Source organism: Gekko japonicus, unplaced genomic scaffold, assembly GCF_001447785.1.
Source record: "Gekko japonicus isolate JY-2015 unplaced genomic scaffold, Gekko_japonicus_V1.1 scaffold1825, whole genome shotgun sequence".
Lineage (NCBI taxonomy): Eukaryota > Metazoa > Chordata > Lepidosauria > Squamata > Gekkonidae > Gekko > Gekko japonicus.
In genome coordinates this window covers 357,713-383,304 of record NW_015161458.1, presented here as the reverse complement: position 1 = coordinate 383,304, position 25,592 = coordinate 357,713, and the positions used below count along the sequence as shown (strand labels likewise).

The 25,592-nt window shown below is 43.1% G+C and overlaps 1 protein-coding gene across 1 annotated transcript in view; it reads right to left on the bottom strand.

The window, feature by feature from the left end:
* Positions 1–15,831: 15,831 nt before the first annotated feature.
* The window catches only part of MBTPS2 (membrane bound transcription factor peptidase, site 2), a 54,923-nt gene continuing 45,162 nt past the window's right edge, over positions 15,832–25,592 (bottom strand). Inside the window, exons 11-12 of the mRNA XM_015429089.1 lie at positions 19,996–20,071; positions 15,832–16,727 (exon numbers count right to left, since the gene is read on the bottom strand). Coding sequence (XP_015284575.1) covers positions 16,505–16,727; positions 19,996–20,071 — 299 coding nt within the window. The 3' untranslated portion in view covers positions 15,832–16,504. The remainder of the gene's footprint in view (positions 16,728–19,995; positions 20,072–25,592) is intronic.

Genomic DNA, 25,592 nt, shown 5'->3' with positions numbered 1-25,592 from the left:
TTTGGCTAAAAATTCTATGGTTACCATAGGGTTTTGGTCAAATGCTAGAGCATCCCCTGCACAACATGCTCAGGATGATGAGGTCACTTCCAAGTGATGTCATCACGGCGCATGTGCAAATATCCGTGGGATTTGCCTGGAGCCCCCCGTCAGCAGACGGTAAGGACCTGGCAACCCTAGCCTTAATGCCCTACTATCTAGAGTTTTGCATGGGAGGTATCCAGTGCTCCCTCTAAGCTGTGGAGTCTTGTGAGCAAAAATTCTACTTTGTGACCTACTGGCATTAAAGTTGTGAGTGAGTGATCTGGTTACTGCATAAATGAGTTTGCTCTGGAGCCATCCTTCCTGAACTAAGAAAAAAATCTGTGAGCTGGAGGCTAAAAAACTGTGAGCTAGCTCACACTAACTCAGCTTAGAGGGAACACTGGCGGTATCTTAAGATACCATACTCTAAGAGTATCCAACTGTGGTGCAAGTAGTATATACACCCTGTACCATGTGACCTTTGCATGCAATCCTTTTTCGGAGACTAGAAATATTTTAATTCTTCCTTTGCTCCAAAATATAGATCATATGGAGACATTACCTGTTTTATCTATATACTTAATTCTCAACAGTCCCCTATGCATGCAGATACTTACTTCTGCAAACAGAGGGCAAACTCTCCCCCAACAGGTTTTTCTACAGACTCAGGGGACTCTATGGGTCTGCAGAAAAATCCAAAAAGTAAAAAAACCTTGAGGAGGGTTAAATTCTCTTCCCCAATACTTTTTGAAATGGCCACTGCAGGGATCTACTCCAGGCCCTGCCGCATCAACAGTGAGAGATAAACAGGCTGATAGCCATAGAGAGAGATAATGAAGAGGGCAGGAAGCAAAAGCAGAACTGGAGCTGGGATTGGGGAGGATTCCTCCTGCACTATGAATGGCTAAATAGCAGGGGGGTTGGGTTAAATAAGCAGGGCATTTTCCAGGCCTATTTTGGATCCATGCCTGGGACTAGGATTGCCCACTCCAGGTTGGGAAATTCCTGGAGATTCTGTGGTGAAATCTGAGGAGTGCAAAGTTTGGAGAGAGGAGAGGCCTCAGCTGGATATAATGCCACAGAGTCCACCCATTTTCTCCAGGGGGACAGATCTCTTGCCTAGAGTCCCTGAAAAGACAATATGTTTCAAGGTGCCAGCTTGTGATAAGAACATAAGCGACACCAATGTTGGATCAGGCCAAAGGCCCATCCAGTCCAACACTCTGTGTCACACAGTGGCCAGAAATACCAGTGCCATCAGGAGGTCCACCAGTGGGGCCAGGACATTAGAAGCCCTCCCACTCTTGACCCCCCCCCCTAGCACCAAGAAGACAGAGTATAACTTGCCCCAGAGCCCCTATCTATACCTTGTGGCTAATAGCCACTGATGGACTTCTGCTCCATATGCTTATTTAATTCCCTTTTGAAGCCATCTATGCTTGTAGCCATCACCACCTCTTGTGGCAGTGAATTCCATGTGTTAATCACTCTTTCGGTAAAGAAGTACTTCCTTTTATCCGTTCTAACCCGGCCGCTCAGCTTCCTGCAATGAAGGTTCATTTTTTGTATCACGCAGTATCCAAGATCAGTTGTCATTCTGTGGGATCTCCAGGTCCCACCTGGAGGCTGGCAAACCTAGGCCTAGCAGCACCCTCCTCTGAGTGCCTTAATACCACCTGACTTGCATGATTCAACTAGGCCTGGCTGCTTGCTACTGTTTAACAGCAGCCATCCTATGAAAGTCAGTGTCGTATAACGGTCAGAGCTTCAGAGTAGGATTTGTGAGACCCAGGTTTAGATCCCCATCTTGCTGTGGAAGCTCACGGGGGTGGGGGTGGATCAGTCACATACTTTCAGCCTAATCTACCTTATAGGATTGTTGTGTGGATAAAAAGGAGGTGAGAATAATGTAAACTGCTTTGTACCCACTGTGGAGAAAGACCATAGTTTTCCTCAGTAGAAGCTGAAGGAGGAAAGGAGATGGAAAACTGAAGACAGAGGGGCAGATAAAGGTAGGTTGGCTGTTGAGTGGGGAGGATAGCAGACCTATCATTCTTTTAGCTGTGAAATGTTATGTACCTGTGATAGATTTTCGCAGCTGTTCAAATGGGGTCTAGCTTTTTCTATGTTTTAGTAATCTGCTTAAAACTAATAAGCAGTATGAGGTATCATGCAGTACACATTCTTGGTGACAACATCTTGGGCTGTTTTTTAAAGGAATACAATTTTTTAAACATGCATATCTAAAAATAAAGGTCTATGTGCATGTCTAAATTTTTTCCACCAGGCAAGATACAAAATGTTCCATGGACAGAACACCTTTCTTACTTCTGCTGTGATACATCAGCAGCAGCATATTCATGTAATGGCACTTTCCAAGCCAAGCAACATGATTAGTAAGAGTAACAACACATCTGTAGCACCAACGTACTGCCCATAATATAATAACTGTGTGCAATCCTAAATAGTTTCTGTTGGTCTGCAGTAGAAGAGCTAGATTCGAGTCTAGTAGCATCTTAGAGACCAACATGATATTCAGGTTATAAGCTTTTGAGAGTCAAATCTCCCTTCATCAAACATGAGTATAAATGGAAATACCCGAGTCCTGGTATCCTAGTCAGGAGGAGGGAGGGGTGCTGCAAAGAAAGGGGTTCGGATGGAAATATACTCTCTGTAAGTAATCCTGTCAACCGATGGGGGGACTTACCAGCAGTGGGGGAGGCCTACACCAGCATCTCAGCATTGTTGCTGGCAACGTCACTTCCAGTGCATGCCAGAAGTGACATCATCACATCGCTGGCAACACAGGGATGGTCTGGTAAAACTGTATGGTAGAAGCCACTTTTACCATAGAGTTTTTGCCCGAATACCAGAGTGTCCTTGCATCACTGGCAACATGATGACATCACTTCCAGCCAGCAATGATGCTGAGATGCTGGTGTAGGCCTCCCTTGCAGCTGGTAAGTTCCCCCCTCCAGCCAGCTGATTGGGGGTGGGGCCCGGGGGCGGAGAATCCCCACCCTCAGCAGGGGGGTGGAAACCTTATGCAATCTGCTTGATTAGAGCAGGGGAAAATGCTTAGAAATTAGCTTCTGTAGTGATATAAGAAGCCTATGTCACTATTCAGCCCTGAGGATCTATTTGTTCTGAATTTGTGAATTAACTCAAATTCAGCAACCCCACACGGTAATCTCCCCTTGAAGCTCCTCTGTTTAAGGACTGATACTCTTAGGTCAGCAGCACTGGAATGTCCTGGACTATTAAAATGTCCTTCCACTGGTTTTTGAGTTTTGTGATTTTTTTTATGTCAGATTGGGACCAGGGCTTCTAGTTTAAAAATCAGTAAAGAAGCATGATGAAGAGGAGAACACTCAGAAGGAACTTAACCACAATGATAACATGAGGAGGAACCCTGTAAATGAAGTGGCTGCTAGCAAGAGCTAAACTGAAATTAGAAAATCAAAATGCTCTTGATAAAAATCTGAATTCCAACACTTTCTAGTATGGCAAGCTGCAAGAGCTAATACTCTATATAAAGCAAATAAAATACTAGGAATACAGATTGCTATCTCTTGAGAGGCTGATAATAGCACATATAATATATTAGCAGAACTGGAAAATTATTTTTAGGACCAAATTCCTAATTCATATTAACAAGCTTCATTATGCATTCTCAGTGTGGTAAACCACAACAGCAGTAAAAAGGGCTGCTGGGGGGATATTCGCTCTGGAGACAGAACCATGACAGAATTCCTGCTTAAAGTCTGGAATCCTGAATCCAGTTCCAAGTTATCCTAATGAAGATTTATAGTGGGTTTCAGTCTGCGGCTTTTGCCTGAAGCAAAGCATGCCCTTTAAAGGCTTGATTTGAAGATGTAGACGCATGACATGTTAAAACACAGGCAATGCAACTTTACACAATACAGATTGTATAAAGTGAAAAGATTGTTCTTCATTATAGTTTTGCCTTCAGCCACACTGTATCCATGTGGCTTTCTTTCTTGTAATAAACCACATACTCCAGTTCTTCTCTTCTTTGTTGTTGTTCAGTTGCACAGTCGAGTCCGACTCTTTGCGAACCCATGGACCAGATCACGCCACAAGGCACATGAAAGCTCATTCCAGATCGGGATGTGGTGGAAGGGAAAGCACCGCACCTGTGTAATTTTCCTTGTCATGTGATTGAGCCCCAACACAGTGTGTATGTAGCATATTAGTCCCCCAAAGAGAATCTCCCAGATGTGGTGGGAGTCACATTCTGAGGATGTAAAAAGAATCCAAACTATCAAGAACCATAGAATATTGGACCTAGCTCTAAAGATATATTGTATTAGCAGAGATCACCCCTTTTCATGGTCTTCTGCCATCTTAATCAACCCCAAACATTTTCTCTGTGCTGCCCTTAATATCATAAAAATTGTATTTGTTCATGTCCATCCTCTCCTACCATTTATATGCCATTCCTCCACTTTTTGCTGCTGCTGTTACACAGTCGAGTCCGACTCTTCGCAATCCCATGGACCACATCACGCCAGGCCCTCCTGTCTTCCATCGTCCTCCAGAGTTTGCTTAATTTCATGTTCGTTGCATCAGTAACACTGTCAAACTAGCTCATCCTTTGCTGTCCCCTTCTTCTTTGACCTTCAGTCTTTCCCAGCATCAGGGTCTTCTCCAGTTAGTGCTCCCTTCTCATTTGGTGGCCAAAGTATTTGAGCTTCAGGTTCAGTATCTAGCCTTCCAGGAAACAGTCAGGGTTGATTTCTTTTAGGATTGACTGATATGATCTCCTTACAGTCCAAGGGACTCTCAAGAGTCTTCTCCAGCACCATAATTCAAAAGCATCTATTTTTCGGCACTTGGCCTTCCTTATGGTCCAACTCTCACAGCCATACATTACTACTGGGAATACCATTGATTTGACCATACAGACTTTCGTTGGCAGGGTGATGTCTCTACTTTTTATTATGCTTTCTAGGTTTGCCATAGCTTTCCTCCCAAGGAGCAGGCATCTTTTAATTTCATGGCTGCAGTCACCGTCTGCAGTGATCTTCGATCCCAGGAACGTGAATTGTCACTGCTTCCATCCTTCCCTCTGTTCTCTGCCTCATTGTCAACATTTAGATTGTAAGGTCACTGGAGCAGGGTAAGTTACTGTTTTTAGCTCTATTTCTCTGTAAAATGCTATGTAGATTGATATTGTATATAAATAATAATGAAGCAGCAGCTAATTATTGTGCCTTGCATAAAATGGTAAAAGAAAAAACGCCTAAGCGATCTAACCACAAACATCACTTCATAGCAATATACTATTAATCAACACAGCTCTATACTATATTTAAATAAACAATTTATCCATTTATATTCAATGATATTCCGATGTCAACAATTACAACAGTACACCTCAAGAGTAAAATGACTCTATGCAAATAATCACATATATCCAAAAAGGGCTATTGTAAATATAGTACCTAATGGATTGAATCTGAACAGTGATTTTTCATGTTTTTTGTAAGTTATGACATATAAAGGAAAAATGCTGAATTGACTTTAAGAGGATAATTGGGTTTCAGCTGTGGGGAAGTAAATAAGGGGCATTGTGATCAGAAGGGAACCTTGGGACATTAATCTATGGATTTGTGAAAAGATGATTGTATACGTGAGTGTTTGGGTCTGGCTAAGATGGTAAGTAACTCGGAGTTTGAGGAGTTTTTGAATTTGGACAAAAGGTTGTATTGTTTGTAATTAATTCTAATTTATTATAGCTATATGGGGATGTTGGTTAGTGGATGAATCCGTCTTTGAGAAAGCTTCTCTGTGAAACGCGCTTTGAAGTTGGCAAGCATCCTTAGACAAGACTGAGTCAGATTGCCTTTGAAGTTCCTTTATACAAAGACAAAGTTGGGTCATCTTCAAGGACTATTTATGAAACAGGAGGATTGCTTGAGGACTACAATCGGTATCTGTCCACATCTTTACTGGTAAGGAATTTCCTTTGCAGGATTGTTCAAGACAACCACCTTAAAAGAACTATCATAAGGAACTATTGTATGAGACAATGTAATAAGAGGTCATTTCACCGTTGGAATTGCTGTATTCACAATAGCCCTTTTTGGATATATGTGACTATTTCCATGGATCACTTTACTCTTGAGGTGTACTGTTGTAATTGTTAATACTGGAATATCATTGGATATATATGGATAAATTGTTTATTTAAATATAGCATAGAGCTGTGTTGATGTTCGTTATTCATGGTATGCTTAGGCGGTTTTTATTTGGCTCTCTTTCCGTGATTCTCTCTCTCTCTTGCATAAAATAGTAGCTTTATCTCCATTAAAAGAACAATTATTCTTGGCTGGATAGAAACATGAAAATATTGCCTGTGACCCTAACATATAGTTAGGTGTATTGAAGTCTCCTATCAATCAATGGTATTTGTGAGCACAAATCAGAGAGGAAGCTTATCAAGTTGCCTTAATATTTAACAAACATAATCTGCATATTATCAGATCATTTCTAAATGACTAGAACTCAAGAATGCAGAAGAAGAGGATGATGAGCCATAGCTCTGTGGTACAGCCCCTCCACTTTTCAGGAATAAAGTTTCAGGGTCACTCTCTGACATCACCAGTTAAAGAGTCCCTCAAGTATGACAGATAAACCAGTGTACTGTAATGGTCAAGGTGCAGGATTACCAGTGGAGGGGACCAGTCCACATCGCCACTCTACCATGAACTTCAGTGAGTGACTTCACGCCAGTTATACACTGTCAGCATAATCTACCAGACTGGATTGTTATGAGGACAAAACAAAGCAGAGATTTTTGTGATAAAGATTGTAAAGCGCCTCTGGGTATTTTCCATGTTTTCTATTGTATCTTTGTTAATAACTTGGAAAGCATTTTCACCAGCCCTTTGTTGTTGATCCAGCTTTCTGCCCTAAAATGATCTCATGCCACAATCAAACATAAGAACATAAGAGAAGCCAATGTTAGATCAGGCCAATGGCCCATCTAGTCCAACACTCTGTCACACAGTGGCCAAAAATACCAGGTGCCATCAGGAGGTCCATCAGTGGGGCCAGGACACTAGAAGCCCTCCCACTGTTGCCCCCCCCAAGCACCAAGAATACAGTGCATCACCTGCCCCAGACTGGTCCTATCATCTATACCTTGTGGCTAATAGCCAGATGGACCTCTGCTCCATGTTTATCCAGTTCCCTCTTGAAGCTGTCCATGCTTGTAGCCGCCACCACTTCCTGTGGCAGTGAATGCCATGTGTTAATCACTCTTTGGGTGAAGAAGTACTTCCTTTTATCCGTTCTAACCCGACCACTCAGCAATTTCATGGAGTGCCCACAAGTTCTTGTATTGTGAGAAAGAGAGAAAAGTACCTCTTTCTCTACCTGCTCTATTCCATGCATAATCTTATAAACCTCAATCATGTCACCCTCAGCCGTCGTTTCTCCAAGGTAAAGAGCCCTAAGCGCTTTAACCTTTCTTCATAGGGAAAGTGTTCCAACCTTTTTATCATTCTAGTTGCCCTTTTCTGCACTTTTTCCAATGCTATAGTATCCTTTTTGAGGTGTGGTGATCAGAACTGTACACAGTATTCCAAATGAGGTCACACCATTGATTTATACCAGGGGCATTATGATACTGGCTGATTTGTTTTCAGTTCCCTTCCTAATAATCCCCAGCATAGTGTTGGCCTTTTTTATTGCAGTCGCACACTGTCTTGACATTTTCAATGAGTTATCTACTACGACTCCAAGATCTCTCTCTTGGTCAGTCTCTGCCGGTTCAGACCCCATCAACGTGTATTTATAGTTAGGATTTTTTGCTCCAATGTGCATCACTTTGCACTTGGCCACATTGAACCTATTTGCCACGTTGATGCCCACTCGCCCATCCTTGACAGATCCATTTGGAGTGCCTCACAATCCTCCCTGGTTGTCACCACCCTGAACAACTTTGTGTCATCTACAAATTTAGCCAAGAGAAGCAAAAAAAAAAGGGGGGGGACACTATGGTTTTTTGTCACTGGATGGCTTTATTAAACCAGACATTAGTGCACATGCGGACAGGCATTTCAAGCATCCTTGACAGGAGGGCCAGGAATCTCTGACAAGAATTTTAAAGCACCTCATCAAAATCAAACTACTGTCCCAAGGATTCTCTAGAGACCTACATTTGTAGTATAAATGCATCACCTACAAAAGAAAGAGCCAATTTCTCTGGGAACGAGATTATGATGAATCGGGCCCTGTGGCGAAATGGGCCCGCTCTGCCCACCCCTCCTTTGCCTGGCCTGGCACCTGAAGGGGCAGTTTTTCACCACTGCCTCCGGGTATTGCTGCCACCACTGTCCCTGTCTTGGGCTCTGGTTAGGCGGGACAGCCTCCTAACCTCCCTCTGATGTCGCTAGGAACCCACCTCGGGGCTTCCTGGTAATCTTTGGGGCTTCCCTGGAGAGTTGGCAACTGACCCTTTTGCCCTTATTCTTCTCCTCAGGGAGTCCCCAACCCACTCTTAGCGTGTCCAAGCGGCTGGGGAAACTATGTGGTACAGAGGGACTTCTCAAGGTCAACAATAAAAGGATTTATTTTGAAAACACTTAACTATATACAGGCATATTAACAGTGAACTGAAGAATCAAAATAAAGGTGGATAATAAATCGCTCCCTCTCTCCCTTCACTACACATACCCTGTCTAGATGGTCTGCAGGGCAGGCACATGACTTGTTTTCATTGGAGGAAGTTAGGTTAGCACAACTCCCAACATGGCCTCTGCCTCCTGCAAACTCCAGCCGACAGCCTGACTGGCTCCAGACTTCAGGCAGACAGACCTCAATCCTCACAGACTGGCTTCCCGCTCAAAAGCTCCACTATATCAAACAGCCCTTCCCGCCCAGGAAGTGACTCTCCCTCCTGCAGCATTCTGGGGCAGCTCTCCTCACCACCTAGATGGACTTCCTGTCCTCTCTAGGGAGCTGCCCTCTGACTGCTGGTTGGAACAGGGGGGGGGAATGAGGAGGAGACTAGGCCAAGGCCTACCTCAGGTTTCATGGTCTCCTCCTATCTGGCCCACACCAACTTAAACATAGGCATAAAATGGCGTTTCTCCACAGGCCCCATAAGGGATCAGGGGAACAAGAGCCAGGACCATTGAGAGGAGAAGTCTAGGAGGAATCAAGTTCTATGGACTCCTGTCACGCTGGAACCTGGCAAAGCATACTATTTGTTTTCATGTGTGGGGTGAATCTGGTTTTGACCTTTGCATGAAAGCCCATGGAGGCTTTAAGCATCTCTGGCAACAGCTGCCAATTATGACAGGAAGGATGTGAAAGAAAAGCTGTTTATCCTTTCCAACTATATACATCTCCTGTTGCCATAAAAATACTTCTAACCACACCTTTTAATTTGTCAGAAAAGAAAAACTGAGATTTCTGTATCAGCATTTACTATCACCTTGATGTGATCCTGGCTGTGGGTCCCCCAGAATTCCGTGCAACCTTTAAGTGAATAGCAAGTTGTAAAATGTCTTAATGTTCATAGGATAGTATCTATTGAACCGTGGGTGCTCATGGGGAAATGGGGAATCCCCTTGCACAGAGGGATAAGATCAGAGACAATATAACTTGAACCTATTCTCCTCTTAAACGTTTTTGATTTAGAAGGACCGGGTATGAGGTGTGTGTGTGAGAAAAATAAATATTTAGTTTACTAAAATGTACTAGAGCCAAGCAACATACACATTTCAGTGGAGACCTCCCCAAAGCAGGTCACATCGAGAGCTTGCTGATTTCCCCTAGCCAATCTCCAAGGAGGGGGGAGGCCCAGCCATTGGGAAAACAAAATGATACTTCCATGGATATGGAATGGGTGAGTTGTCAATTGCAGCCAGGCCTCTGCCTTGACAGATGCAACACAAAAGGTGAACACTCCAATGCTTGTGTCCAGCAGTAGGATTGCTTTAATCCAAAACATTTACACAACAAAAAGTAAAGAATGCCTTCTTCAAGAACTTATCAGGTAAAGGGACAAAACCAACATGACAATAGGGAACAAAACAGACCACTTAACAGTAATCAGATTAAATGTGTGGAACTGAAGTGTATCTTTTGGTGCACACATACTGTTAACCCTGACTAATAGAGTTGGAAGAAAGTTACCAGGTGCCAGGTTCAAATGTAGTGTGCATCTCAATCAAAACAGGTTAATAACTCAGCACAATATTTGTTATTCTTGTATCAACAAAGCCAGCAAGGCTTTTTAAAATAAAAAAATCTGGGGTTTGGATGAAAGAATGGGAAGGTCACTGAACCCATTCTTGGTAAACCACTTGAGAATCTGATAAAGGATAGCAGGGATTACAGAACAGTCAGGGCCTCAAGTCAAAAAGAACCCTCACTGGTAGCATATGCACTAGATCTACACTATGACTGTCATAATGCACTCCTGGTAAGAAACAGCTTTTTAAATCTGCCCCAAAACAGCAGATAGACCCTCAAAGGTAATATTCTTAGCATTTCTATATAGCTTACTTATCATTTCACTTTGAGCTTTAGTTTCATGCTTACTCCATTACGGTAAGTTTTCCCCCTCTGGTCTTCCGCTTTCCAGATAAGCAATACATTTGGGAGTACACCATTTCAAAGGTTCAAAAGCAGTTAAAAATCTTACATAATACCCAGTATGTCAACTGCTTTGTGAAAATTACTGAAAACCCCTTTGTGTAGCTTGTTACTGCTCAGTGCCAGGAGAACAATTACATGCTCTCATCAGAAAAAACACCAGGAGTTAGCAGCAGACACAGTTTCTATTAAATGAACTACAAGGTCAAATATCTGAAATTACTGAAGGAATCGCAGGCACCATTTCAGAGTGTCCTTTGTCTGCAGAACCTTTCATGAATCAGAAAGGTCATTATTTTGTGTGTGGTTTTTTTTGGGGGGGGGGGAAGCAAATCTGTCCCAAATGGCAGAACAAAATGGAAATGTTACCTCATAAAAAAAATAATAATCCCAAAATGTTTTTATTCTCTTTTAAGTGTTTGACCATCACCATTTTACAAAAACTACTGTGGGGAAAATTCAAAATGAAACATGTAGTTCTTATTTCTATTCGACATGTATCTAGAAGACTGCCTAAACATTTACACAGAGGTAGTTGAAAATACTTCAGTCAGTGCTGAAAAAAATCCCAGAACAGAAAGTGCAACATTTCATGCTAAAATTTAACTCAAAGGCTAATTCAGGTTGGTTAGTCTGAGAGTATGTGATTGGCTCAATCAAGCTTCCATGGCTAGGGTTGCCATTCCCCAGGTCCCAGCAGGGAATCCCATGGTTTGGGGGGCTTCTGCCTGCTGCCAGCCAGCTTGCCAGTAGGGGAAACCCTGCCCACAAGCAGCAACATCCCTGCACAACATCCTTGACGCAATCAGGGCTCTAGTCGGGGGGGAGCTCTCAGGTACGGAGCTCCGGAAGAGAACCTCTAGGGGGCGGGGCGGTCACGTGGTGAAGCCCCGCCCCCTTCTTTACCCCGCCCTCTGCTTCGATCCTCATTCCGTTTGGGAATGAGGATGAAGCAGGAGGGTAAGTAGCCGGGCCTTCTGACACACTTCCGGTGATGTCAGGGGGTGTGGCCTTCTGTCACTTCCGGTGATATCAGGGGGCGTGGCATATGCAAATAAGTTATGCTAATGAGTTATGCTAATGAGCTCCGGCAGCTCTTTTTCTACAACAAGACCCCTGGACGCAATGATATCACCCGGAAGTGATATCATTGCATCAGGGACATTGTGTGATGTTCTGGTTTTGGGGCAAAACCCTATGACATGACCCTGATTTTACCAGAGTTTCGCCCAAAAACCAGTGTCACCCCTGACATTGCCAATGGGATGACTTCACTTCTGGGTGATGTCAGCCCGTCGGGGACATCCCCACTCACTCCCAAAACACCTCCCAGATCCCCTTGCTGGCAAGTCAAGGGGACCTGGCAACCCTATCCGTGGCAGCATGGGGATTCAATTCTGGGTCTCCCAGATCCTAGACTAACACTCTACACACTACACCACACTGGCTTTTTACAAAATGATAGTGCTCAGATGAGCTCACAATCTTCTTCAAACTGTTTAATTTTCTGTATACATTTTGTAAGTTCTATTTAGACCATTATAGTCTCTGCTTACTTAAATACTGTACTCATTGATTACTCACCCAGAAAAGGTCTCCCCTCCCCTTTTCTTACTAACATTTATTGATGGACAGCATTTCCCACTGAAATTTCCTTTTTACAAAATCAAGTATTATGCCAAGTGGTTCAAAAATAGCATAGACCCCCAAATTACTTGATTCCAAGTGTGTATAATGTTTTGCTAGATGCATTAATGGACTGTAGCAAACATTTTGCAACAGGATGTATGCTAAGGACTGCATCCCCCCAAAAAAGCTTGGCCATGACCTAAAATCAACCACCAAGGGTTTAACTGTACTTGCCCATGCTAACATGAGACTGGTGGAAATATGATAAGGTAGTTTATGGCTGTTGCTATAGGCCCCATGAAACTTATTTTACCCCTTCCCTTTCAGGCTTTCTAGATATCTTCTAAAGCTATTTTATGCCAGCAAACACATTGCAAAATGACTTCTACCAGTTTAATTTTAATTGCTGGTTGCATTGCTTCTGTTAGTATGTTGTTACAGATTGCACTGCTACTTTGTGAGGTGTCATATTCTAAATTGTTGGCCATCAGTAATAGCCAAAGATTAATATTTGCTGTACTGGTCAACGTGCAATTCAGGGATATGCTAATCTCTGTCCTATCATATAATCCAAAATATTTGTTTATCATATCACATTCTGAGTTATGATTAATATGCTAGAAATATATCTGAGATGATGTTAATCAGTCAGTCCCAAGTACATGTGCAAAATGGGGAGAGGGAAGCTTCAACAAGGCAGAAGACACAGTAGCATCAGTATCTGCCATAAACTTCTTTTGAACACCAACAGGTTTTTTAGAGCTACTTCCAGCCTTACTTTGTAGCAGCAACTTGCACAGTCCAATCCCTTGCCTAATTCCTGGTCACATAAATAGAATTTACACTTCTATTCCTGGAGCTCCTTGTGGCTTACTGGTTAGATCAGAGTAACAGCACAAGTAGAACAGGCATTCTAAGTCATAGATCAGGATGAAAAAAAGCTGAGCAGTTTATCATGGCTTCAAGTTGGTAAATTATTTGGACTGCAGTCAGATTTAAACAAGTTTAAGCCCCATGAAATCACTCCAAACCTGAATTTTACAGTGGCCTTAATAATCAGACCTCAAATGCTGCAGTTTGATTTTTTTTTTTTAGCCACTGGTCCAGCCAAAAAACATTATAGTCGACAGACAATAACTCAAGAAACATTATACATAACTAGCATACAATATTTGTAGAAAAATGCTTCCATTTAAACACAAACATTACTTTGTAACTTAAATTTAGGGACATAATTATTTGGTTACATCCATCATAATTAGATCATTCCACAGTAATTAACATGTTTAACTCTAGTCCAGCAATTTTTAACAGGACCCAATAGCCTACAAGGCGATGATCTACAGTAATTGGAGGAGGACAACTGAGGTTGCCAACAGGCCAGGGAAAAATGTCCTTTTAAAAAAATAGAGGTTTAATATGCAGAAATGGGTACTTAGAGCAAAATAACATCACCAGATAATCACTGTAGATCAAATAATTAAAGGGGCAGCTGGAGGGATGAGTTTAAAAAGCGGGCGACACTACCCACCACACTTGGGGATAAGATCCCAGAACCTGTAGTTAAGGTCCTGGGGGGAAGAAATCTGTGGCACAAAACAAACAGGAATCAAATTTACTATTGAAGTATTCATGCATGGCCCTCAGGCAAAAGGGGTGTCATTTAATGTACTCTCAGGTTGTGTATTGAAAGCACAGATCATAAATATACCTATATAAATAAAGCTGCCTCATATGAAATGCTGTTTTTATATCCTTTAAAAAAAAACTGCTGTGAAACTGCCTGTCAGGGCTTCTTCCTGGTTGCGCCATCCCTCCATTCAGCCACAGCACAGGCCCAGAGTTCTAGAACACCCTTCCCAAGGATCTGGGGGGGCTTCTATTGCCATCCTCCTCCTGTAAAAAATGCAAGACCATTCTGTTTTAGGTTGGCATTTGCCAAGTTATTGCCACAAGGCGGGTATTAATTTGTCTAACTGTGTTGTTGTCTTTTTTAAAGTCTGTAATTTGGTTACCAGCAGGCTGGGGTTTATTCATTTGTTTTTGGTTGTTTGCTTTCTTGGTAAGACAGTGTATAAATATTCTACTAAAGAAAGGAAACATTTAGGGGTGTTCAATGATAATGGGACAGCGGTAGATTAAAGGTTAATCACCACTGCTCTAGTTATTTTAAGTATTTGAAGTCCTGACACCCATATTGATCACATAAGAGTGGTGGTGGAAAATGCCATCAAGTTGCAACCAATTTATGGAGACCCCTCATGGGATTTTTCAAGGCAAGAGATGTTCAGAAGTGGCTTCCCATTGCCTGCCTCAGCACAGCAACCCCCGACTTCCTTGGTCTTCCATCCAAATACTCACCAGGGCTGGCACTGTTAGCTTCGAAGAACTGACAAGACTGGGCTAGCCTGGGCTATTCAGGTCAGGGCACATAAGAAATACAGTAGGTATTAATCAAAATTATGTACAATCTCTCTGAATATCAAACAGCATTTTCCCATCTGATACAGATTTTTATAATCAAATATAAATTAGAAATGGCACATACTGAGAATTTTTAATTTTACATTTAAATCTATATCCCACTTTTTGCCAGGAGGCACTCTTAAGTGGCTAATAGTCAATAATTAAAACATATGAGCATACCTTTTATACTTTTCAGATCAATACTGTTTATAAAAATAACTTGGGATAATCATGATTGAATCATTTACATCTGTCTGAAACAAGCAATTTCAAAACACAAACATCTGTTGATAAGAAAACGGAAGGCGATATTGAGTGGTCAACATGTTGATTTGGTTGAGACAGAGACAGTAACAGAATAATTACCATAGTGGAGCCACACATACTCCTTATTCTCATCTAGAAAATTTCCCAGCAAAAAGTACAGAAAGTGTCATCCCCTCTCACGGTGTTCCCTTTCAAAGATGAGAAAGCAAAGCTCCTAAAGGCAATGGGCTACAGACCACAAATGCTGTGCATGAACTTACTGTGATGCCTACAGTGACCTTTAGATGTTTTCCCAGCAAGGTGAGAGCTGGCCATCTGTGAGCAGCTCCCCTACACAGCTGGGAGCACATGGAAAGGACACCTCAATGATACAATGCACTAGTTGACATTTAAACAGGCTCATCCACAATATACAGAACTTCTCAGTAAAACAGAATACAGATGCTGGAATCAGAATGCGCTTCAGTTAAGTGTAAACAGTACCTGTGTAAAACATGAAAAATTGAAAGAGACGTTAAAATTTACTAAGGAAAGGAAATATTGATGGGACTGCTAATCACAGTCCTATTATACATGGAAGATGGAATACAAGTTTCAGTATGGAGCCAAATGGAACATGCAGTCATTTTATGATTCACAGAAAAATCCATTTGACTTTGTAACAGTAGAATTTCAAGTATTGTAAAGGTAAAGATGCCTGCAGGGAAGTAGAGGCTCAAGCCAGTCTGACTGTAGAAATCTAGTCAAGAAAGTTCTAAAGTAATTCATGTATCACATGTAATATTATAAAGAACTATTTTAAATAGTTTCTCGTGTATTTAATTCTTAAAAGACAGTGGGGCTTTTCATCTACATGACAGGTAGGGCAGATGTGGTCCACACGCTGCACACAGCTTGCATTAGGTTTCCTTTCCTAAAGCATCTCGGCACCCTCGAGAACACGTGGCCTGTGAGCACAATGTGTGACTACAGCAGCTGTGAACAGTGTGTGACTAGAGCAGGGGAGAAGACATGGAGGCAAGCCAGCTACAAAATCATGTGTGTGCGCGCACATATGCATTTGTGTTTTTATAATGCCGTAGCTGACATAGGATATCATGATCATAAAACTGGTTCTTTACTTTGTAAATGACAATACTTTGGTGCTGAGCCACTTCCCCACTTGGAAATCTAAATAAATCATGTCATGCCTAATCCTTTGTCAGTGCAGCTTTCTCAATGAAGAAGAAAAAAACAACAATAAAATTTACTTATTCAGCTAACAAACATTTACACCAGGGCTTGAATTTACTATACAGTTTCCTGCTTTACCTTTACCTTCCTGGGTAGACAGCTTTTTCTCGTGTAATTTGATTACAGCTGTTTCAGGTTGCTAGTTTTACCCGTGTGCAGACACAGCATGTATCACAACGAAATTTTCAATTTCCCCCCATGTCCCTAGAACATTTGCAAAAGTTATCCATGATCACAGTTTTCCAACAGACTATCGTGCCGTCACAATCCAGAGTCCTAGAGCCACATTGGCGGCCAAAAGTGTGCTGCCAGCAAGCAAAACTAAAAAGCCCACAAGCTCCCGGTTTTGTTTTTCGACAATCAAGGTGCTGAGAGTAGCTTCCAGGAAAGAGTTGAGTATCCATTGTCCATCCAGAGCAAAACAGGGGACTGCATTAATTACAGCCAAGGCTCCAGACAGTGAAATCAGATATCTAGTTTATATTAGTTAAGGGATGTGAAAACATACATTCCTATGAATTGTATTAATTAGATTCTAAAGTCTGGAAAAATAATGAGTGGAAAGGTACCTTGGATATGGAAAGCAAACCCTCCCAACCATTAAGGGCCACCCACTCAATATAGTTTGATGTCTATCTTTTTTTTTTAAGTACACGTGTATTCTTATTACAAATATGAATGAGGCCACCTTGGCACTGACCAATTCTTTTTAAAATGGCATTTCAAATTCCTATCCTATATTCAAATTTCCCTATTCTCCTACCATTTGAGATGGCTTTTGAATTAGTAACTAAGCCAAAAAATGTTTGCTCTAAAAATGGTGTCATGCTAGCTGTTTTGTTTTGAATACACTTCATTTGTTCAGTTTGGGTGCCATTTTTTCCCAAAGCGAATACAGACGAGGCCCTTATTACTCCATTCCAGCCCAATTATTTTACCTTTTTAAAAAGATCTCATGGTTCACCCCCACCCCAGTTTACTGTAACTGCAGTACCAACTCCCCATGCATGTGCTGAAAAAGAGCTGCTGATGCTGCCAGGCCTACAAGCCTATTTAAATTTTCTCTTGATTTAAAAGACTTCAGTTCTCAGTCTAATTAATTACTTCCTGTTCCCTCTCTGTGACCCTGGCACTCCTTAAGGATTCTTAATCTCTTGTTCCTTGAAAGGGGGAGAGAAAGAAGAGAAATTAATCCCTGCTTTTCTCTTCCTAGCAACTATTAGTTTTCTTTTGCATGACTGTTAATTGTGGAATTATTGAATTATAATAATAAAAGAAAATCAGAGATCACTTTAGCTGCAAAGGGAAAAACAGTAATTAATACCACCCACCTCCCAAGAAAAAATGTTCCCTTCAGCAATACTGTGCTCACCACAGTAACAGAGGCAGTTAACAATATGTAAAGGTATAATGGCCAGGAGAAGCAGGGTGTTTGCTGAACAGGACTTTCTTCCAAGTAAACATATAGTAGAATCTTACATGTGGGGGGACAGGAATTGTAATGCTCTGTTAAGAACAGTGTGGAGCTCTCTTTATAATTCTACTTGTAGCAGATTGTGGAAAAGAAATCCTTAAAAAGCATAATATCACAGCATGGAAGTTTACACTTGCTTCCACTCACAAACCTATATTCTACACTTTATTCAAGTTAGATTGAAGATAGTCTAGTTTTTTCTGGTGACAGAAAAAAACTAAAAATCAAGCTAGCAGCTTAATGTTTGGTTACACCATTCCAGCTATAGAACACAGTACATAACACTACTATAAATAAATAAATAAATAAATAAATATAACACAGTATGGCCATCAAAAGCATGGTACATTTACAGCCAAAGCTATATACTATATACGTACCTAGTGCATTTTTACCCCACCCTTCCTCCAAAGAGCTTAAGGCAGAGTGCACATCGTTCTCCTTCCTTGCTTTATCATTACAACAACCCTTTGTGGTAGGCAAGGCTGATAACATGCAACCGACCCAAGGTCTCCCAGCAAGCATCATGGGTGAATGGAAATTTGAATCCAGGTCTCCCAGACCCTAATCCAACATGCTAAATCACTATAGCACTATTCTGGTCCATATGGGGGAAAGTTTAATATTGTGCTTTTTCAGAAAGCTTGGTGAATTTTATTGTATTCTATTTGTTACAATTGTCAGACGTAAGTACTATGTTGACAGGCTTGCCAACTGCCTGGTGGGGAAAAAATCCAGCCCCCTTAATAGTGTCTTAAGGTCATGTTATTTACTAGGTGATGCTATTTACCTCCAATCTTTAACAGCTAGGGAAACTACACAGGGGAGAAAGAAACTTAGCAGAGAACAGAACTGCAGACCGCTTCTTATCGGTCTGCCAACCTGTTTAATTTCACGTTCTTGTAAAGCTGACCACAGCTGAAAACTGTAGTTCTGTATCCTGCCTGTGGGTTCCCAGCCCTTGAAGAGCACAGCAGACAACCTGAAAAAATCCAAAATGTCTCGAAATTTCCTCCAAGATACTGGTTTTGTATACTCACAGCGATCATATTGCATTACCCCACAGACAAGTCCTTAATCTGAACCAGTTTTTCTAGTCCTGGTTCCATTTCAGATTCAACTGACATTTTTTTAAAAAACAAACCAGTTCAGGTGTTGTTTCATTTGGAGAACAATTAACTCTTGCCGTGCCCTGATTTATTCTCCAACCCAGTTATTGCTTTTCATTCCTACAGTGACACATTCTAGAGTAGATGTGTTAGTCTGCTCCAGCCAAACAAATGAGCTACAGCCTATGCCACAATTAACATACTGCCCTTTAAGATGCCTCAAGACACTTGTTCTCTTAACTCGTACTGTTTTTCAGTAACCTATTTACTTAAACTCAGTTTAAAGAAAATTAACACTGATGATTCTGATAAATACCAGGAATTAATACAGGAACAAAACCATAAACCTGCAGTTGATTAGTCAGGGGGCAGAGAATTAAGATTATCATTTGGAGGATGTGTGTAATACTATTTTATTGCCATCATAAGAGAAAATGACTATATTAAAGATCTAATTTTTCTTAATAATGAATGCTAGTTTTTGTTTATTAAATTGTAAGTTTCCTCACACCTTTTTCAGTATCTTCACAATAAAATCTACTCTGGAGTTCTTATAAAAAGTCGTATTTAAACTGAATAATCTGAATAATTAATCTGTTAAAAATAAACAATTAATCAAGAACAGGTGGAAGAATGGCCCAATGGTACAGCATCTCCTTTGCATGCAGAAGGTCCCAGGTTCTATCCCAATCATCTCCGGTTAAAAGGATCAGGCAGTAGGTGACATGAAATACCTCTATCTAAGACTCTGTAAAGTCACTATCAGAGGGTACAATACTAACCTCTCTACTCCACCTTTCTCCCCAAAAGGCATCATTCTCCTCTCATCCATTTCACAACCACCATGTTAGGTATATGAGGCTGAGTATATGACAGGCCCAAGGTCATTCAACAAGCTTGTGTGTCAGAGTGGGGGTCTAAATAACTACACCATGCTTGATAGATCAATAGTATGCCTCTGTATAAGTCACCTTCATGTGTACAACTAATAATTAGCTGGTTGACAGCCTTCATGTCAAATGTGAAGAATCAACAAAGTGTTTTACAGTTGTGACTTTGGAGAAGAATAGGCTGTTGAACAAACTGTCTGTGATCCTCAGATGTTCTTCTGTATGTACTGTCATCACTCCAAAAAACCACACAAATATCAAAGGATACTTGCAAAAAGTTTCCATCACTACAGGCAGGTCCATGCTGAGAAAATTGTGCCGAGGTACGAAACTGCTGAGGCTCACTTGAACAAAACAAAATATTGTAAACTCTTTATAAAAGTGAAACACAATTTGACAGTATGTAACACAGTTCCTTTATAATGAGCATCATGGCAAAGTAGGAATTCTTATCCATGCTATTTTCAAGACAGTGGAGTATTACTACACATACATAGTGAGGTCATCTTCCCCATTAATGCTCTCTTCTTTGGCTGTGTAGTCATAATAGTCTCCGCTTTGTGAGAATATGACCACTAAACACATGATGTGCTTGTGCCACTTCATAACTGAGCATCTGTACTCTTTAAGAAGAGACAACACAGCTAAGAGTTTTATTTGAAGAACTATAGATGAAATTGTGAAAGGAGGAGGGACAGCAAACAAACAAGAAGTTGGTTCCATTCCAAGGGCTCTTTCCCTTCTTACAACAACAGCATGCCAGAGTGCTGCCTCTCAGGCTAGGAAGGAATTTAAGTCTAGCAGTGGAATACCACTATGAGGAGTAACATTAAAACATCTGAACAATTAAAAACATTTAAAATTATAAAATAATTCAATAAAACCACAAACAAACAATACCCGAATTAGGGAGGAGACCCTATAATGGTTATTGGAGGCATGCCAAACAAAACAAACAAGTCTTCACTCACTGATAGAAGACACCAATGGAGGGAGACAGATAAATCTCCCTGGGGACGGAGTTCCAAAGTTTTGGTGACACAATCTAGCCTCCGATGGTGGAGGCAATTGAGACAGGGCCTCCAAAGATGACTGGAGTGAACGGGTAGGTTCATATGGGAAAAGGTGGTCCTTAAGGTATGTCTGAGGCCTTTAAAGGTCAGTACCAGCACCTTGAATAAAGCCCAGAAGCAAATTAGAAGCCAGTGTAGCCAGAACAAAACTGAAGTGATATGGTGCATATGACCCACTCCAGTCAACACTGGCCACAGCATTCTTTACCAACTGCAGCTTTTAGACAGTCTTCAAGGGCAGCACCACATAGAGTGCACTGCAGTAATCTAAACTATATGTTACCAGGGCATGCACCATAGTGGCAAGATCTTTTCTGCCCAGGAAGGGCCACAGCTGACTCATAGCTGCCAGCAGGGGGGAATTACCACGCCAAACAGGGGAAAACGCTGGAAATTAATGTGACATGCCTATGTGACCCAGAAGTGATGTAGGCATGTCAGAGATGTTTATTTATTTATTTATTTATAAATTCAATTTATAGCCTGCCCTCCCCACAACGCGGGCTCAGGGCGGCTCACAATCAGGCATAAGCCAGCACATAAAACACAATTAAAACCATTTAAAAATCATTTCTACAATATTACAACATTATTATTAAGTGCTCTGGATGTTCCGAATAGGTCTTCCATAAAGATGACGTATTAATACTGTTATGTCCACTCAGTGCCGTCTGTTCCGTTTGGAGCTGTCGTTCTTTCTTCCAGGGCCAGATAATGATGGTACAGTAGTGGCAGCTCCGACTCAAACGGCTGGCGGAAGAGCTCCGTCTTGCAGGCCCTGCGGAACTGTGCAAGGTCCCACAGGGCCTGGATCTCCTCCGGGAGCTCATTCCACCAGGTAGGAGCCACCACCGAGAAGGCTCTGGCCCTGGTAGCAGCCAGCCTGGCTTCCTTGGGGCCTGGCATCGCCAGGAGATGTTGCGTCCCCAACAGTAGTGCCCGTGGGGGAACATATGAGGAAAGGCGGTCCCTTAGGTATGCTGGACCCCGGCCATATAGGGCTTTAAAGGTAAGAACCAGCACTTTGAAGCTAATCCGGTACGCTATCAGCAGCCAGTGCACTGCTTTCAGAACAGACCGGATGTGGTCCCTACTAGGAAGACCCATCAGCAGCCTTCTGCACCAGCTGCAGCTTCCAGATTTGCGACAGAGGCAGCCCCATGTAATGAGCATTACAGTAGTCTAGCCTTGAGGTGACCGTCGCATGGATCACTGTGGCCAAGTCACTGCGGTCGAGGAAGGGAACCAGCTGCTGCACCAGCCAAAGGTGGTAAAAAGGTGACTTGGCAGTGGCTGCCACCTGGGCCTCCATAGTTAGCGAGGAGTCCAGGAGCACTCCCAAACTCATAACCTCCGGCGCTGGCACCAAAGGCACCCCATTGAAGGTCGGGAGAGGGAGCCCCAACCCCAGACCACCCCGACTCAGGCCAAGGCCCTCCGTCTTTGCCGGGTTTAACTTCAGCCGACTCAGTAGGAGCCAACCAGCCACGGCCTGCAACCCCAGTGCTCAGCAGCTGATGGTCAACCATATCGAACGCAGCCGACAGATCTAACAACAGCAGCGCCGCCACACCGCCTCGATCCAGATGCCGTCAGAGGTCGTCAGTAAGAGCGACCAGTACTGTCTCTGTCCCATGCCCCGGGCGGAAGCCGGACTGGAAGGGATGTAGGACGGAAGCGTCATCCAGAAAGCCCTGCAGCTGTGTCGCCACCGCCCTCTCAATAAGTTTGCCCAAATAGGGCAAATTGGACACCGGCTGATAGTTGGCCAATTTGGCCGGGTCCAGAGAAGATTTTTTCAGGAGAGGGCAGACCAACGCTTCCTTAAGTGCCTCCAGGAACCGTCCCTCCAAAAGGGATGTGTTGATAATCTCCCTGAGAGCACCTTGCAACCCCTCGTGACCCGCTTTAATGAGCCAGGAGGGGCACGGGTCAAGGTTGCATGTGGTTGGGCGCACCGATGCAAGCAATCTGTCAACTTCCTCCAGGCTGAGCAGGCCGAAGCACTCTAAACCCGGAACCGAAAATGTGCAAGGGGCCTCGAGTTCGCTCACTGTCTCAACTGTGGCGGGGAGGTCACGGTGGAGCGCCAAGACTTTATCTGCGAAATAGCTCGCAAATGCCTCACAGCCAATATCCAATTCCCTAGCATTTCCCCTGCCCTGTGGCAGAGCCGTTAACGACCGAATTGTTCTAAATAATTGGGCTGGGTGCAATCCTGGTTGCATAGAAACCTCTCTTTGCGGCCCTGACTGCCATCTCATAGGATCTCATAAACGTCCTATAAGATGCTCTTGACGCCTCGTCACGAGCGCGACGCCACCGTCTCTCTAACCATCTCAGTTTCCGCTTCATCAGCCGTAGCTCCTGGGTGTACCAGGGCGCCAACCTAGAGCGGGTGCGGAAAGGGCACCTGGGAGCGATTTCATCGATGGCTGCGGAGAGTCAGCGATGCCAGTCCTCCACAAGCTCATCCAATGAACTGCCAGGGGGCCTCGGATCCCGTAGAGCCATCTGAAGCCGAATTGGGTCCATTTGGCTCCTCGGGTGAGCTAAAATCTGCTCGCCGCCTAAACAGAGTCGGGGTGCACGTTCAGATGGGCCTTCAGTGCATAGTGGTCCGACCATGGTACTGCTTCCACAGTAATCCAGTCCACTGTCAACCCTGCCGCGAAGATCAAGTTGAGCGTGTGACCAACCCGATGCATGGGAGCCAATACAAACTGAGAGAGTCCCAGTGCCGCCATGGACGACACTAGATCCGTAGCCCGACTGGAAGCCGCGTCATCGGCATGGACGTTGAAATCACCCATGACTACCAGCCGAGGGTGCTCCAACGCCCAGCCTGATACGGCCTCCAGCAGAGATGACAGACTACTGGCTGGTGCGTTAGGCAGTCGGTACACCAGCCAGATCGCCAAACTCTCCTCAGCCTCCAGCATCAGGCCGACACACTCCAAGCCCGTGATCTTCGCAGGTGGGAGCGCCCTGAAGGAGTACGCCTCCCGAATGAAGACAGCCACTCCTCCCCCCTCGTCCGTGATTGGTGGAGGACCGAGAAACCTGGTGGGGCAAGCTGGGAGAGAGCCACAGTCTCCCCATCCCACACCCAGGTCTCGGTCATGCACGCCAGGTCAGCCTGTTGTTCCAGCACAAAGTCCCGAAGAACTGAGGTCTTATTATTAATAGACCTGGCGTTGCACAGCACCAATGACGGAAGGGGGTTCTCAATCCTGGCCCCACTGCCAGTAACCCTTGGGATGGGCCGCAGGCTGGAAGGGCACCGAGCCATTTTATTTCTCAGTGTCCTTCCCTTACCATACTGCCTGGGCCCACCGCTGTACTTTCCCCTCCCCACGAGCACCAGGATATTTTGTCCAGGCATTGCCGCCTCAGCAAGTCTCCGCGGAAACTTCAGACCACTGATGGCTAGCAGATGCTAAGCCTCACAAAGGCTGGACACAACTTGGTTTCACTGATGCTAAGTTAAAAAAAAATTCAACCTACTCTGCTGTAAAACTACCCAACATCACTCCTAACAACCTAACCATTCATACACCCACACCGCCGCCATGTTGGGGTGCGATACTCTGGTTTTTGGGCAAAACTCTATGGTAGAAGCTAATTCTACCATAGAGTTTTTGCCCAAAAGCCAGAGTGTCACCCCCCCAACATCCCTGATGTACCTATGTCACTTCCGTGTCATATAGGCATGTAGCGTTAATTTCTGGCATTCCTCCCTGCTCCTGGTAAGTGTACCCCCCATCCCCTGCTGGCAGCTCTGAGGGACCTGGCAACCCTATGTTCATCCAAAAGGCAGACACCCCCAAGCTGCTTCTAAATGAGGGGTGAGGCAAAAGACTAAGTTTCTGACAGCTGAAGAACTTTCCAGAGTTTTAACAAAGCATCGTCTCTGCTCTTTGAAGTTTGTTTTAAAGCTGAAGAGTATGCTGTAAAAATTTTACAGCTGAAGAGCTAAACCACCTCAAAATCCAGAGCAAGAACAAAGCAGCAGCATAAAAAAGCCCACCTGCATAACTTTGTTACTGAATTAATAATCCATAACATTTACACAGCACAAACACTGGATGTTGTAGGCCCATTAATAGGAAGTGGTGCTATCCTGGGCTATCCAGGTTAGGGCTGCCATTCTGTTTGCATCCTAGTTATTCTATCATCTCACCTGCCCGTACAATATACCTTAAAACCTGAAGATTTGATTCATACAGAGCCATATTTGGTTCCATGCTGAGCCAAAGTTGGCCATAGGCTGTTTAAAGTCTAATTTTTTACGTGCTTAAAAATTTTGCTAGAGAATTTGAGCTCAGACCCTCGAGGCAAACTTTTTACCAAAACATTATTATTTACATAATATTATTTACATGGAAGAGTGACACACAGGTGTTTATATTAAAAAAATACTATCACCAGCTTTTCAGCATTTTCTGCCCTACTTAAGGCAGAGTGTAGGTAACTATACAGCTAAGTATAAAATAGGAATCTGCTCCACCAAGTCTGAAATATGCACTTACAGAATTGAGTGCTTGTCCCTTTAAAAATCATAGAAATAAAAATATGGAAAGGAAGCTATACAACTTCTAAGGGTTTTTTTTAAGAGTCATGCAATTCTACACCCTGTCATGCTTGAAATGGTGGATATTTATTTTATACTCCAGTACGTGGGTACCCAAGCACAAAAAGTCAAGTGAGAATCTGCCCTTGTGCTTTATGAAGACCTACTTTATTGCCACTGCTTGAGGGAGGGAAAAGAGCTGATAGTGTATGTGGGTTT